We start from the raw sequence: 17,137 nt of genomic DNA, 5'->3' as shown, positions 1-17,137 counted from the left end.
CTGCCATGCCTGTACCATAGTTTTGAAATTTGTTTTGGTTGCAGCGAATTCAAATTTAATTGACTGGTTGTTTTGGTAAGGGGGACCTTATACTTGGATCATGACTTAAGCCAGTCAAAAAAAAAACTCTTTATGTACTTCCACCTTAAGACTCTAGCACAGAGTTGCGTTTTTTCCTATGTCCTTTGATGTTAAACTTTTCTTGTTTCCACATACAAATTAGCAGAAGAATACACTACTGCTGTTTTACTAGTTTAGCATTTTTGCGATATTATAAAAATCGGCTATCGCAGTAAAAAGTTTTATATTCTTGCAGTTCTGGAACGAGCATACATCTACTATTTAAAAATAAACAAAAAAAATAAAATATTTACAGTTTGAGAAATACTGCCACATTTTTCTCTGTAAAATACAACAGTGCGTTTAATGTAAAAACGCCCGATTTATTTTCGGCTTCGCCTTAAGTGTTATCTATTCTAGATGAGTAACATAACAAAAAAGGAAGAAGAATTCGTTACTTTTTTATTTGTTGTGCTTGCTCTGTTTGTCGGTGTTGTGTGTTGTGCATTCTCTCACAAATTAAATTAAAAGTGATAAATTAAAACCGTTTGTCTATTGTCAATCAAAATAAAGAAAATAGCTAAGGAAATCATAGTTAAAAGCATAGCAGAAAAGGTTTGTGTTCCATTGAACTTTATTAACAACAAAAACTGAAATATTGCTGAGAAATAATATACAGCATCGCATAAATTGAAAATGTGTATCTTCGGTTTTTGATGTTGGCGGCGGTGTATGTTTGGCGTCTGTTGTATTGGTGTTTGCAAGTGATTTAAACGGTCTGTGATAAAGTAGCTTTTATTGTAAGAAAATCAAGTTTATAATGCTTTTTTACCTTCTAATGCAAAATATGCTAAAAATCATATTTTATCATTTGTAAAAGGTGCCTGCCTACCGTCGTTGGTTATCATTACCCATACTAGAAAAAAAGAGCCAACGACCGCCATTTTTTAAAAAAAGCAATGCACACACATTTACATACATTTATTCGTTTTACACAGGGGCCATCATACATGTACAATGCAAAACTCTTCCTTGCCTTTTTTTATAATTTCTAGTTAAATGTGGTGGTACAGTGAAGGCTAGAGGTATTATTACAAGTTAAGGGGTTTTAATGTATTTTATGTTATATGGCAAAAAGTTGTAAAATTTTTGAAGACACTTCGGTTCAAAATTTTCGATCTTGGTATATATTGTCGAGTATTTGCAGAGTTCCTAAAACAATATTCATGGTTAATTTTAGAAAATCTCAATGACCTCCAAGTATTACTAGTTAATATTAATTTTGATATTCCTATTTTACAGACATCTACAAAGGTGTTTTTGATAGAACCCTTTTAGATTATTAGTGAGGGTACAGTTGACATTTTTACGAAATATAACTCGCCGAGAAAGATATTATGATGAGGCAACTTGAAATACCCAAATCTTTAGAAGAATTATGACAGAATTTTGTCGATAGTACAGTCTGTTTCTTGCCTTTTTCTAATTTCAAAATAGGGTCTAAAAATTTTGTTACACTGTCACATTTTCTGTTACATTCTTCCACCCCAAACGAAAAATAAAATCACTGTTGGTCCATCCACTAACATATTGTTATCAGTTTGTTTCATTGCGAAGAATATTTACTTGAAAGAATTTTTCACTTGGGGTAGGTCATTGGGCATTGAAACATGTGTACACACAACTAAAACAAATACCTACCTTCGATACCCAAATAAATAACACATCACTTGAGGTGATAACGATTTTTCCAAATTTGTGTAATGTTGATATTTTCGTTTGTCTTTGTTATGTTTTCACTTCCTTAGCTAAGGAAAACACAAACAAGTGATGCCGTGTTTAAATGTTTAGACGTAGTCGCTGAAGACAGTTGATGGATCAAGGTTGAGGATCGACATTTTCCTTTCTTTGGAATGATATAAAGCTAAGTCCGTATAAAGTTTGGTGTAGTTAAGATAACTTTTCTGTACCGAATCTGGAGAAATTGTCAACTTAAGAAAAGCTTAAAAATGAACGCCTGGAATATCGACATAAATCGGGTTTCTGAAGGTATATATATTGGAATGAATCTTACAATCGGCTAAACTAGAAATTATTTTATTTTTTATTTTCATTGAGTTCATTCTGCAAATGGGTTAGATTCGAAATTGTTTGGTATAATGTGTAGAAACAGAAACCACTTTTCAAAACTCTCTCGAGAAAATAGAGTTTAAAATAAATGTTTGGCTTCACATTAATGTAATTTAAAAAAAAAGGTTTTTAATGGCTCGTGTTTTTTTATCACCTATTATTATTCTTTCTCCATGGTACTAGCTTCCGAATGGAATGAAGTAGGTAGACAAAATCTCACTCAAATACAGGGTGACATAAAAAAACTGCAACAAAGTCAAACGCCAGAATTTTTAATTTTTTTTTTTTAAATTTATTGAGTGAAACCAAAAAATGTCGGAAATATCATCACATTTTAGAATAAGTTTAGAATTTTCGAATTGGTCACCTTTGGCACGAATTATGGCCTTCAAACGGCCAATGAAACCTTCACACGCTGCCCGAATGTTGCCCTGCGGTATTTTGGCCCATTCCCGGCGAAGCGCTTGCTTGAGGTGATCGACTCTTTGGAACCTGATTTTGTAGTAATTTTTGGGTGACGCGTGCTGAGTGCGATGGAACTGAAGCTTCAATACACCCTCCAGAATATTTTCGCGATAATATTCGGCATTTATTCTGATGCCGCGTCGATTAATACGAGCGGAGAGCGACCATCGACGGTTTTTGCGGCCCACACCATCACCATGGCGAGCCCTTGAGTTCTGGTGGCCAACCGAAGGTGCACATTTTCAGCTGACCTATTTGGCAAGTAAACACGATAATTTTGTTTGTTTACAAACTGCTGGACTACGAATGTTTTCTTATCGGAAAAACCAAATTTGGCGTACACCACTTTCTGCCTTTCTTTATCTCTTTTGAGTGTATTTTCTTTCAGTTGCGGTGTAAGTTCTTGCACTTTTTGGAATTTTAATGGCTTTACCCCGAGCTCATTTTTCAATATTTTCCGAATGGAATATTGCGTTATTTTCAGCTCGCGAACCATTTTTCGGTCACTGCGACGCGTGTTTCGATCAAGTCGGTTCTTTACTTTTCGAACCTTTTCTGCTGATGTTGCTGTTTTCTTCCGTCCACTTTCTTGACGTCGGACTACGCTATACAAAAGATTTATTCACATTTAAATGCTGGAGTGCTCTAACGATAGCCACTTGTGGTTTTTTAGCCTAATATAAAGAAATCACACTACCACGCTTGAATTCCATCGCGAATAACTTTTTTTCTGGAGAATTCTCGACAAAATGCTTTTGAACGCTTGTAAACAATATAGTGAGCTGTCACTGCAATAATTTTAACAGCTATCGGACGTGTGGTTTAGAAATGACAACAGTCTAAAGATGGTTGAAGTTTTTTCATCTCACCCTGCATATATATACATTTCAACCGATCTGGATAAAATTTGAGAGAGATGTTTCTGTCATGTATCTGATATCTGGAAGCAAATATCATTGTTGTGGAGCACACATTGCTAGTTTGAGGGACTTTAGGACCAAATCGGTTGAAGTACTCGCTTCTAAAGTTTAGAGAGATCGACACAGAATGTGATTCTACGAAGATCATCCAAAAGATCTTTAAGTCCATTTCGATTCCGTTTTTATGTTGCAAACAAATGCACAAAGATATAATACCCTGTACCACAGCAATCGGGTATAAATTGCAGTTCTTATGCTCTATTTTTGGAGACCTAAAAGCTTTCCAATTCACATTCTAGGATGTGCAATCGGTATTCCATGCCAATATCTGGATAAAAAATATTGCCTTATTATTATTTTATTTATTTATTTTCATTGGTTTTCTTTAACAATATTCCAAACTATTGTCACATTGTTCTAATTTTTTCCCGATGAAAATTTCTGTATAGTGTTTTGCATTCCTTTCAAAGTTGGCATGAAATTTAAGTCGGTGTTGGACAAATGCCAGGGGTAAAATCCCAAAGCAATCCAAAGTGGACATACAAGAAACTCCTTAAGCTCATCTCAAAAGGTGCATCAATTAAAAAAGAACCTCACCTAATTTCCATATCATTGTCGCTGGTATATTCATGTTTAAGTAAAACTCGCTATAACATTTAATATCGTCGATGCTATTTACAAAATGTTCTAGTTGTTTTTTTATGGATATGGGTATAAAAAGTACTGTCCCTCTGAACTTGACACTTTTTTATTTATTTTGATTGCAAGCTTCCATAATATTCTCCCTCTATACTGTTGGGTCTTTTATTTATTTTTTCTTTTGCTGTATTTGCAATTTTATGCGGCAATGTGTATCCACACTATAAGCTTCTAAAAGCGATGAAGAAAACACACACAAGATTTGAAGACAAGAAGCATTAACAATGAAAAATATCGTACATAATTGCATAAAGGGTTTGGCTTACTTCGTTTTATTTTCAACTGCATTGAGAAATGTACAAAACAAAATAAAAAAACTTAATGTTCACAATAAGCGACAACGGCAAGCAACGAATGTTCGTTCAGTTTGTAGCTGTTGTTGATTGGGGGATATGAATTAAATAAACAAAGACGTTTTTTATGAAATTCCAACGCTGACTTTAATTAATAGTGGAAAATTTAGATTTTTATCAATTTGGGCATACGTCAAATTTAGGTGGAAGAGGATGTAACAGCTCTTTGTTCTTGAATTTCTATGGTATTGATATTAGGTTTCTAGAATTTTCCAAAGAGTTGCATCGACATTTTTTTTTTTGTTTTTTTTAGACATGCTTCATTGGTTCCCCTAATTTTTCCGTTTTTTTTTTTTTTTTTTTTTTTTTTTTTGTTTTTAAGTTGCATGCTTGCTTGTCTTGTTTTAATATTTCCGTTTGTTGTTGTCACTATTAGTACTTTTGTTTCGTTTTTGTTTTTTTCCATATGCTGCAACTGCATTCGAACGTAAACAAAATTCCTGCCATATTGTAATAGCTTCCATTTATGTGTTATCTAAAGTGAAAGCATACACCATAGCATTTGTAAAATGTTGCCATCATTTAGAGAAAGCTTTGCAGGGTGCAAACATTTGTTGCAATTGCATATAAAATCATAACAGCAAATGTTTATTTTCACTCACGCCAAACAGGTTTAATTTCAGCGTAATGAATAGTAAACTCTTTGGCTGATGGAACAATATGTGTAGATTTAGTTCTGGTTTTTCTAAAACTTATAATTTATAAGAAGCTATGTGAATAGGTAAAATTCAATGGAATTAGTTTTCGAGCGGATTATTATACCCTTATATTACTTTTAAGTTATTACAAAAATCTCATTATTTTTTTTTATAACTTCCACCATTCTATGGAGGGTTTGTTAACTTTGTCCTCCCGTTTGTAACTCCTCGAAATATTCATAATAGTAAAGTAGATATATTCTGGATCAGCGTTAAATTCTAAGACGATCTAGCGATGACTGTCTGTATGTTGTAATCACGATATCTTTCGAACGAATTGAGACAACATTTTGGATACATGAATAGTTTACCAGTGGGCAGGTTAAGTTCGTAAATGGGCCATGTCGGTCCACGTTTTCGTATAGCCCCATACAACGTCACCTCACGATATTCGGTATTTTCATGACTTTAGCGACAGTATTTACCGGAATTATTTCAAATTTCATATTTAAAGTTCGTAATGGGTACTACAGCCTATGACAAACATTTTTGTATGCAGGTCCACGTCTTCGTATAGCCCCCATAAAACGGTACCTCCTGACATTCGGTATTTTCATGATTTCAGCGACATTATTTACTGGAAATGTTTCAAATTTGGTATTTGAAGTTCGTAATGGGTACTACAGCCTATGAGAAACATTTTTGTATTTTGATTATTTTAGAGTCATTATTAACTGGAGTAGTTTCAAATTCCTTTTTTAGAGTATGTAATGGGAACTACAGTCTGTGACAGAAAATTGTGTATGCAGGTCCAGGTCTTCGTATAAGCCCCATATATCAGTACAATATTCAGATGTCGTATTTGAAGTTCGTAATTGATGCTACAGCCTGTGACAGAAAATTGTCTATTGCGGTCCAGGTCTACGTATATCTCCGATATAACGGTACCTCCGGTATTTCGATGACTTTAGCTACATTATTCACCGTTTATTTCAAGTTTCGAATTTGAATATGGCAATGGTTTATGACAAACAGAACCTAAGTAGGTTTACGTCGTAGAGACCCCAATATAACGGCTATATTCGGTATTTTTAAGATTTTAACAGAATTTTTAACGGATTTTATTTTTTAAAAAATTTATAAAATTTCCAAATTCGTTCCACTTGGTGGAGGGTATTCAACTTACTGCTTTTAACTTTAATTTATAAGAAAACTATGTGAATAGGTAAAATTCAAGACCATACCCTCCAACTTGGAAAGGAGGGAGGGCATTAACTTCGTCATTCCGTTTGTAAAATCCCTAAAGTATATATATTCATAATCATCATAAAATTCTAAGTCGATTTAAAAGTGTCCGTCGGTCTCTCTGTTGAAATCCCAACATTATTTGACGTAGAGCGTTAAAATTTAGCAGAAGAATTTGTATTGTGCCTTTCGATATTCGGCATTCTGTTGATTTTTGCCACATTTTCCACGGATTTGTGTAAAAATTGGTATTTGTAGGTCATAATGGGTTCTACCTCGTGTGGCGAAACATGGTATGTATAGGTCCACATTTCGGTATAGCTTCCATATAACGGTTCCTCCCGATATGTGGTGTTTTAATGATTTTAGCGCATTTTTGCACATTTGTCCATAAATTGGTATTTGTAGTTTGTAATGGGTTGTAGCTCGTGTTGCGAAACATTGTATGTGTAGGTCCACGTTTTGGTATAGCCCCCATATAATGGTATGGCGTTTGACTTTGTTGCAGTATTTTATCTCACCCTGTATGTGGATGTCTAGTGATTCGAAGTTTAGCCTGGGTGATATATAGTTTCTGGTTATAACCCGACCTCCCATGTTCTCTACTTACTTCAAAATGGCTGTATTTAGATTGAGCCACTTAATAGTCACAACACTCAAAATATGTTATAGTAGTAACCAATATTAAATCAAGTGTGAAACGGGTCTACCATTTCGAAAAATAATGAATTTCATATAAGACAAATATTAAGGTGAGAAGGTTATAATACGATCGGAGCCTTCGATGCTCAGGGTGCTAAGATTTAAAAAAATTAATTGACTTCTGTCAGAAATGGAAAAGAATCGCGAATTGTCTACAAATATTTCTCAAAAATTTCCTGGCTAATTATTTTTATTATACAGTACAAAAATCCTACATTTTTAACAAGTAAGCAAAACCTACAGTCGAGCGGGGCCGACCGTTGAATACCCTACAACACTACAATAAACGATACAGTTTATATAGGCGAGATACTCGAAAGAATTCCACAAGATATTGTGACAAATAATAAAAGAGAACCATCAGGTTTCGTTCTCTAATTTTCGAATAATAGCAACTTAAACTAATTTGCTCATTTCCAATTTATTGGTAGATGTTGCACGTAAATGGTCTTCCTAGATCTGGAACCAATATTTCCCAAAGACCTATAATCTCTCAGAAGTGGCAAAAGATTAACATTTATTATTGGTTTTTGACTGAAACGCATCTATATGAGATACAGACATATGACTATATTCTTCAACGAAATCAGCGTTACTGAAATAGCCAGAAGTGGGTCTTTCCTGTATTTGTGAATTCTCCAAAATGTCTCTGGAATGGACATTTTTGTATTTTGTCTACAAAAGTTGGCAAACTCCTTCACTCATAGAATATTTTTGGATGGCCATTCAAAACTTCTTGGCTTTTGCAATGTCCGGTAATCCCCATTCAAATGTGCTTGAGGATCGGGCGATAATTACGACCTGCTGACAATTTTGCAGTTTTTTGGTCCATTTCAACCGCCAAAAAGAGTAGGCTTCTATTCTGACCCTCATCTTATCCTCATGGAAAATTTCGTAAGGATCGGGCCATAAATGCGATCTGTATATGATATCCTGATATCCTAACTACTTAGTTTTGTTAGCTGTAGAAATATTACCAAATGTTTAATTCAAAATGGAAATATGCCAAAAATATGACAAAATTGAAAAAATATGAAAAAATATTACAAAATCGATATTTTCATCTGCCAAGAGGCCAATCTGAATTAATGAGAACTGTCGAAATCAGTTCAGCCGTTCTCGACATATATGAGATCTTTCAAGCATATCTTCTTTGATAGACATATGTATATATCGCACATATTTTGCTATATATTCGATTTTTTGGATCTTAACATCAATGTAAAAATCAGAAGTAACCTTGTCATTGCTTTGTGATTTCGCCGGGATTTAAAATATTCGCGGTTTAATGAAAAATTTTGAATTTTTTCAACAAAAAAGATATGGTCTATTTTACCCGCTAAATATTATCCGATGACCACCCACTTCCACTTCTTCCCCGCCCTAAACTCTAGCTACATGCGAAATTCCGCGTCGATTGGTCTATAATTGCGACCTGTATAGCTACTGCAAAATCGGACATTTTTTCAGTATTTGGTCCATTTCAACCCCTAAACATTTGGCGATCATCTCCAAAAGAAATAGGGTTCTATTCTGACATTAACCCCACCTACATTTTAAATTTCGTGAAGATCGGGCCAAAATTGCGACCTGTAGAGTGATTACAAATTAACATGGACAGACGGACGGACGGACATACATAGCTAGATCGACTCAGCTCGGCGAGCTAGGAAGATCCACATATACTTTCCTATATGGGAAACCAATATTTCGAGGTGTTAAATAAATTCTGGCCCAATCAAACTCATTCTGGCCCAATCAAACACATAGTGTTGTAGGGTATAAAAACTTTTTCTGGGAGATCTCCAAAAAGCCTCTAATTTGGTATATATACATTTATGAATTGTTTATAATAGATGTCAAATCGATTTTTAAATAGATATGTTAAAAGTTCAATCGGGATTTATAGTTGTAATGCCGAGTATTTTTAGAAACATGTATTAGCTACTACATATATAGAACAGTTTAATTTATTTGCTTGCAACACACATCTTGCTTCGTATTTGCATTGCTACGAAACATCATCTCTTGTAGCATAAGATACAAATAGAAACATAAACCAAAAACCGAAACCATTGCTAACATTGGCAGACAAATGCAAAGGCATAACAAACACAACACAGCAACCGCATTTTTACATTGCGTTGCAATTTCGCATGTGAACTTTACGATAAATTTACAAAAATAGAAATTCAAAATGAAAACAAAAAAACAATTGAGCAAAGTCATTAAAGTTCTAGTTTGTTGACACATTAAGGCCTCGGTAATACATTTGTAGGGCGTGCATCCTAAAATGTAAATAGAATTGCTTGTTTTAAACTTGAGATGTTGTATATAGACGTTCCCACTTGAATTATGTAAGAGAAAAGGAAAAACTATTGTTTAGATGTTATACTCACGTTTAGACCATTTAGAAATGCGAAATGTCTTTGTTGGCACTAATTCGTAAGTTGTACTCGCAGGACTGATGTATAATTCTCTGAGTCATTGATGATTATATATATTTTAAATATTTGCTTCTATTTACCTGGCTTCTGTGCAACCCATAAAACTAAATACCGTACTTACCTGTATTATTTTTTATGGTCGCTGTGAATTTATTACTTTCCTGGAAGTAGAGAATTGACGAGCGAATAATTTGTTTATTTTTGACAAGATAATTATAGATCTTCCCACTAAATCGGCAAATATTTAAATACATATGAACAACAACTCTTGCCAATTAAAAATGCTAAAATTGGGAATAAGGGCCGAAAACTTCAAAATATTGAAAATCAGGAAGTACCGTTATCGGAGGAGCAGGAGTCGACCTTTATCGAAAAATTTCAATGCCTGTGTAGAATTTCAAAGTGTTATTGTCTTTTGTTATTTCAACCGGTGTCAAGCGTGGTTTGAACGATTCGAACTATTTTCTGGAGGGGAGAATGTATAAAAGATATACAAGTACAAATCTTACTATATAAAGACGATATAGCTGTTGCTGTTGTAACAGTTCCACTACAACACCCAAACAGAGAAAGCTTATGATTATGCTGACGTACGGGAAGGATCTTCGCCTCGTCATGTAGTTGGTCCACTGGTGCCTTGAGGAGGCACCCTGTTGCACTTCTCAGGGCAGTATTCTGGCAGGCCTGGATAATCTTCCACAGCGGGGCATTTATATTCGCAGACCACACTGGGCCGCATACCTGACCACAGACCGACCTATCGCGTTATAAGAGGTCAACAAGGTCTCCTTGTCCGTATCCCAAGTGCTGTCGGCTAGCCCCTTGAGGACCTTGTTACTACTTTTTGATTTGTTGCAGATAACTGTGGCTTGCGCGGGCGACTTGATCCCTTGGAAGTCTAAAAGACTAAAAATAGTAGGAGTATACAAATACATGAAGCAGTACTAACCAATTGGAGTACATGCAGTATATTCACAGCCGAAATACAAAGCCAAGAGTGCGATGTTTCGGCGTTTTGGAATTTTTGGAAAAAGGATATGTTTCTCTTCAACAAAATGGATTTAATGTTTGGCAGTATGCATGTTAACATGCTGCTTAGCTATGGAGTTTAATGAAGCCGATAAACTACGCTCTTTTCTAAAGATAATTTTGAGTTTGGCAGAGTCTACACTCAATTATGCCATGAATTCTTTTAATTAGCATTAAAATGCTTCTTTTGAAGAACTATAATCAAAATTATGTACGGGGTGGGATAAAAAACTGCAACAAGGTCAAGCGCCATCATTTTTACATTTTTTTAAATATAATTGAATGAAAGCAAAAATGTCGGAAATAGCATCACATTTTAGAATAAGTTTTAGGTTTGGTCACCTTGGCACAAATTATGGCCTTCAAACGGCCAATGAAACTGTCACACGCTGTACGAAAGTTGCTCTGCGGTATTTTGTCCCATTCCCGGCGAAGCGCTTGCTTGAGGTGATCGACACTTTGGTAATTTTTTTTTTGCCAACCTTGCTTTTTAAAAAAACTCCAGACACAATAATCCAACGGATTTGTATCCGGAGATTTTGGTGGCCATTGTGCGCTGGAAATGAGCGAGGAAACTCATTTTGTAACCATTCTTGGGTGGCGTGTGCCGAGTCCTGTTGGAATGTCCAAGATATGCGGCCAAATTGTTTGCGTGCCCAAGGCCTTAATACACCCTCCAGAATATTTTTGCGATAATATTCGGCATTTATTTTGATGTCGTGTCGATTAATTCGGCTGTTATGGCGGCCCATACCAAATACCAAATTTGAAACAATTCTGGTGAATAATGTCGCTAAAATCATCATAGTACCGAAAAAGGGGAGGTACTATTATATGGGGGCTATATCGAAACGTGGACCTACATGCCTATTTTAAATACCAAAAATCCTGCATATACACATTGAGTAAAATTTCATCAACCTACTTATTTTTGTTCGGAAGCTTAGAGTGATTTCTACAGACTGACGGACATCGCTAAATCGACATAGAATTTTATTCTGATCAAGAATATATACATATATATACTTTGTGGGGTATAAAATGTATATTTCAAGGTGTTACAAACGGAATGACAAACCACAATACTTTGGTGGAGGATATAATATAATAAATACTAAATTGCGGCTTGTTGTGTTCGCTCCATAGATGGATGCAACTAATTGCCTTAGATTTGATCTGCGGCATTGTCTATATGGAAATACATACATGTGCACGATGTTTTTTTTGTCTTCGGAATAATCACTAAAACATGCTTGCTAAACATTAATTACTTACACATATGTTAGATTTCAACGAATTTGAAAATCTTCGAAAATTCCCAGAAATTCATAAATATTTCCACTTAGTCCACAGGTACTATACTAAAGTTAATCCCTTGTTGGGACCATAAACAATACATATCAAAGTATGTAAAATAGTTGCATAGGACCAATTCAAATGTCTTGTTACCTGCTTAAGGTGTCTTACTATTTAAACCTCGAGTGTTTGACGAACATTAAACAGTAACTGTTTGTTTATCCTGCTATAAACATTAGAGTTTAACTCTTAGTAAATCCTAAAACGTGTTCTAAACACTCTCAATTAAACATTCATAGTGCAAAAGTACTGTATAACAGTAAAGATTTATTTTTATAACTCATTGGTAAGTTCTTTTCAAATTTCAGATCATTAAGTTCGTCTTGAAGGAGAAACAAACTAATTTTTATATTTTACTTAGATTAGTTACAGTTTTGATAGATAATTTTATAAATATCTCTATTTTTTTCTATTTTAGATAACCTCCATCTAAGAGACATCTGTTTGGTACTTCAGTCTTCGAAAAATGTCAGCCAAAGCTTCCAATCAACCTGGTCGCCGGACTCCCTTGTCCTTGAGTGGCGGGGTAAACAAGGGCCAAAATAGCAACAACAATCGAAGCGGCAATAACTCGGCCAATGGTCATGGAAACAATAATAAACCAAATCAGCATCAAAAGACTGAACAAAATCAGAACAATAATCAAAAACAACAACAGTCTGAAAATTCAGGCAAAGGCGGCCATAACAACAAGCAACAAACGGAATCCAAAATTCCCAAGCCACATACAAGTCAAAATTCAGATAATAACAAAAACCAGAAACAACAACAAAATGCAATTGTTGATAATAAAAAATCAACGGAGAAGCAGCAGAATGGTGTTGCCGCCAATGGTAACAAAAATAACCAGCAACAGTCCAAGGATAATAAGACTACCCCTCAAACATCCAATGATGTTGCCAAAACTAATGATAAAAAGAATGAGGTAGTGCAAAATAAACCCGAAAAGGTAGAAAGTAAAACTCCTACGGTAACAGAGAAATCCGAGAAAGAAGTGCCGAGCCCAAAAGAAAATATAAAGGACCAAATTAAGGAAGACAAGAAGGAGGAAACAAATTCGAAGATCGAAGAAAATATGGAAACCGACAAACAAATTGGTACCACTGTTGAATCAATTCCAATTGAAGATAAAAACAAGGATGAGCAAAAAGATAAAGTTGAAAGTATGGATGTTGCAGATCTGCATGAACCACAACAAGAACAGCAAGCAAAAGAAGATTTACAAATGTCTGCTCCTCCAACACCGAAATCTGTAAAAGAAAACTCAAAGGCCGCCACACCCAATAAGACGCCAAATAAAAGTGTGGAAAAGACTCCAACCAAAAAAGAGTCTTCTTCCGTGGAAAACACCCCCAAAAAGGCTAATGAGAAAACACCCGTTAAAACTACACCCACAATACGTGAGGTTACCACAGCTATTGATGATGTTGAAATGGAAACTTTAGCTGTCGATCAATCGCCCATAAAGATTCAGGTCACCAACGAAGGTATTGCTCCTTCAGCTACATCTACCCCTGGCAAGATAGTGTTGCCAAAACGTACAGCAGCACCTAAAACAGATGTGCAATTGGCCATGCAACCATCGTCTTCCCCCGAACGCCCCAGAACATTTTCACAGATATCCGGCAGACGTGCTATACGCCCCATCAACGAGTACACACCATCCAAATTTCAGAGCAATCCACAGTTCCGTGAATCGTACAGACGTATCAACCTTGAATTGGATGCTACCAATACCAGTTTGAATGTAACCGTTGGCTCGGAAATTCCCAACAACTCGTCGTTCTCTTTCTTTGGCGGCCGTGGGCGTAAACGTGAGCGCACTCCTCCCCTTCAACATTCACAATCAGCTATTGGAGAATTCCAAACCGACATGGAAATATCGCCACCAAAGCGAGCTCGTCTTGACTTCTTTAGCGTTGTTTCTTCGCCTTTGTCATTGTTGCGCAACCGTTTCTCTAAAGCTACCCTGCAAAGCAGCACGCCCGTCAAGTTGCAACAAAAGCTGGAAGAAAAAGAAGATGATGTTGAAGTGCAAAATGTTTCAGGTGTTTCCGTACACGAGGATATTGAGGACAAACCAAACGAAACAGAAGATAATTCCGCTGCCGAAACGACCGTAGGAGAAGAAGCAATTGCAGCCGAAGACAAAAATACCGCCGCTCCCACAGAAGGTGAATTGGAAATTGGCGACAATGGCGCCAAGGAACTGCCACTGAAATGCGGAGCCCAGGAAATATCCGAAGATACTGAAGACATTAAAATCACAGTTACCGATAATGTGGCTAAAAATAAGAGATGTATTGTTATGTAAAATGTAAATTTAGTTTAGTTTTGTTTAGGTGTTTTATATATAAGTATTTCATGACCACACCCGCCCGCCCCTGACCCATTCTTAAGAATTTTAAACCCTCACCAACCTTACCATAATGTATTTGTGTATGTATGCCACTCATAAAAATTAGTAAAAATTTTGGGTGAAAAATTCTTAGTACATTAATGGAAAATGTACTTTGTGGATTTTTCGGTAACTATTTTTGAAATTTTAAATGTAAAATGGTTTTTATTTTCTTATAAAGTTCAAAAGAAATGTAATTAAAAAACCATGCAAACATTTAGAAAACAAAAGGAAATTGATATCAATAGTTCATTTGTTCAAAACTGTTTATTTTTGTTGGGTCTATGATTTATAAAAATATGTGCATTTGAAGTTCAAATATAACCACCAATTGGAATTTAGCTATGATTTTATTTATATTTCAAAACTATGCAGATCTAACAAAGACAAATTGTTTTGTATTTGTCGTTGCAAAAAACAAAAAGATTTTAAATTGAAAATTTTAAGGTCTTCTTTTTTTTAAGACACTCGTACTGTCTTACCAAAAATGTATAAAATAACATAAAATTCTTAATAATTTATTTTGAGATTTTTTATAGCATACTTATTTATTTTTCAGTGCTGCAAAAATAGGCTTCCAGTAAAGATTGTTGAACAAAGTAATAACATTAAAGCAAACAAAATTCATTGCAATCATTTACAGTTTTCATTTTCGAGTGACTTGAAAAAACCAGAATAAATTTTGAATTTTAAATCTTTTTATTATTTCTTCAAAAATCACATTGCCCCTAAGTACATACACAATACAAATATAAATATATTTATGATCTATTGGTGTGTCCATATTAAAAACAACAAAAGAATACAAATTTTATGTTTATACATTAATTCGATTTAGTATTAAAAAACAAGAGACAAATCCTTAAAACAAATGTTTATATATATGTTAATTAAGATTCCTTTTATTTGATGTATTTTTTTGTGACTCAAAATGAGGGTATCCTTATGCTCATTCAGTAATCTAACAAGACTCTCCTCCCTATTCCATATCAATTTAATATTTTATTTTACATAACAAATGTTTCTTTAAAAGATTTTGTCATTTGCAAACAACATCAATAATAAAAATTCACGATTTTACTTTGCTAACATTTAAACACATGATATATTTAATACAAGAAATAAGCAACTATATTATTTTTATTATTCAAGATAATCAATTTATAAATACAAATATGAAATGCAAACATTTTTAAATAAAGTGATTTTTACAAAAGTACATGGTGTTATTTATTTATTAAAAAAGCATTACGAGGTGTTTGAAGGATATGTTTATTCTTTATAACACAATTATAGGGTGATATAAAATAACTGCAACAAAGAAAACGCCATAATTTTTACATTTTTTTTAAATTTTATTTAATGAAAGCAAGAAATGTCGGAAATAGCATCGAATTTTAGAATAAGTTTAGGTTTGTACGAATTGGTCACCTTTGGCACGAATTATGGCCTTCAAACTGCCAATGAAACCGTCACGCGCTGCCCGAATGTTGCTCTGCTTTATTTTGGTCCATTCCCGGCGAAGCACTTGCTGGAGGTAATTGACAGTTTGGTATTTTTTCAAAATATTCCAGACACAATAATGGAATACTGGAAATGATGAGAGATACCTCATTTTGTAACCATTCTTGGGTGGCGCGAGCTGAGTGCGATGGTGCTGAGTCCTGTTGGAATGTCCAAGATCTGCGGCAAAAATGTTTGCGTGCCCAAGGCTTTAATACACCCCAGAATATTTTCGCGATAATATTCGTCATTTATTCTGATGCCACGATCAATTAGTATGAGCGGAGAGCGACCATCGGCTGGTATGGCGGCCCACACCATCGCCATGGTCGGCGCTTGAGTTCTGGTGGCCAACCGAAGGTGCACATTTTCAGCTAGCCTCTTTGGCAAGTAAACACGATCATCGGAGGAAACCAAATTCGGCAGTTCACCACTTTCGGCCAAGCGATGCAACTCTTTAGCTCTTTTGAGTCTATTTTCTTGTAGTTGCTGTGTAAGTTCCTACACTTTTTGGAATTTCAATGGCTTCACCCCGAGCTCATTGTTCAATATTTGCCGAACGGAATATTGCGATTTGTTCATCTCATGTGCCACTTTTCGGCCACTGCCACGCGGGTTTCGATTAAGTCGGTTCTTTACTTTTCGAACTTTATTATATTTAAAGATTTATTCACATTTAAATGCTGGATTGCTCTAACGATAGCCACTTGTGGTTTCCACCCAAATATAAAGAAATCACACTATTCCATCACGAACAATTTTTTTCTGGAAAATTCTCACCAAAATGCTTTTGTACGCGTGTATACAATATAATAAACTGTCACGGGAATAATTTTATTACTTTTTAAGGAATAATATCAAATAAATTAAAACAACTTGTTGCATATAATTTAGAATAATTCTAAGAGGAAGCGCGCCTAGTCTCAGGGCTGTATTTCTAAAAACTTACGAACTGTTCTACTTCCTTATTGAACTATGGTTGTTACATGAATGTGCATTCATTCTGCCGTTTTATTAATAAATAAATGAATTAAATGATAACTGACAGCGCGAAAAATTCATGAAATGGCTGGATTTTCTTTCAAAAATTACATGGCAAAACTGGCGAGTAGCTCCAATGCGCGCCCGCAATGTATTCGTCTTCCAATCATTGATTTTGAAAATATTTTGTTTTTATTTTTCAAAACAATAA

At 34.9% G+C, this 17,137-nt stretch overlaps 1 protein-coding gene across 2 annotated transcripts; it reads left to right on the top strand.

Moving 5' to 3' along the window:
- The first annotated feature begins 505 nt into the window (after positions 1 to 505).
- LOC101889319 (general transcriptional corepressor trfA) lies at positions 506 to 15,539 on the top strand. 2 transcript variants are annotated; one of them, XM_005187991.4, is made up of 2 exons: positions 506 to 675; positions 12,463 to 15,539. In XM_005187991.4, the coding sequence occupies exon 2, from the start codon at positions 12,511 to 12,513 to the stop codon at positions 14,356 to 14,358; it is 1,848 nt and encodes a 615-aa protein (XP_005188048.2). In that variant the 5' UTR covers positions 506 to 675; positions 12,463 to 12,510; the 3' UTR covers positions 14,359 to 15,539. The 2 variants fall into 2 exon arrangements, with proteins under 2 accessions (XP_005188048.2, XP_019893925.2); XM_020038366.2 differs by lacking the exon at positions 506 to 675 and adding an exon at positions 12,187 to 12,330.
- Positions 15,540 to 17,137: the final 1,598 nt, after the last annotated feature.

Source organism: Musca domestica, unplaced genomic scaffold, assembly GCF_030504385.1.
Source record: "Musca domestica strain aabys unplaced genomic scaffold, Musca_domestica.polishedcontigs.V.1.1 56, whole genome shotgun sequence".
NCBI lineage: Eukaryota > Metazoa > Arthropoda > Insecta > Diptera > Muscidae > Musca > Musca domestica.
The sequence above is the reverse complement of the archived record's forward strand: the minus strand, read 5'-3'. Positions and strand labels throughout refer to the sequence as shown.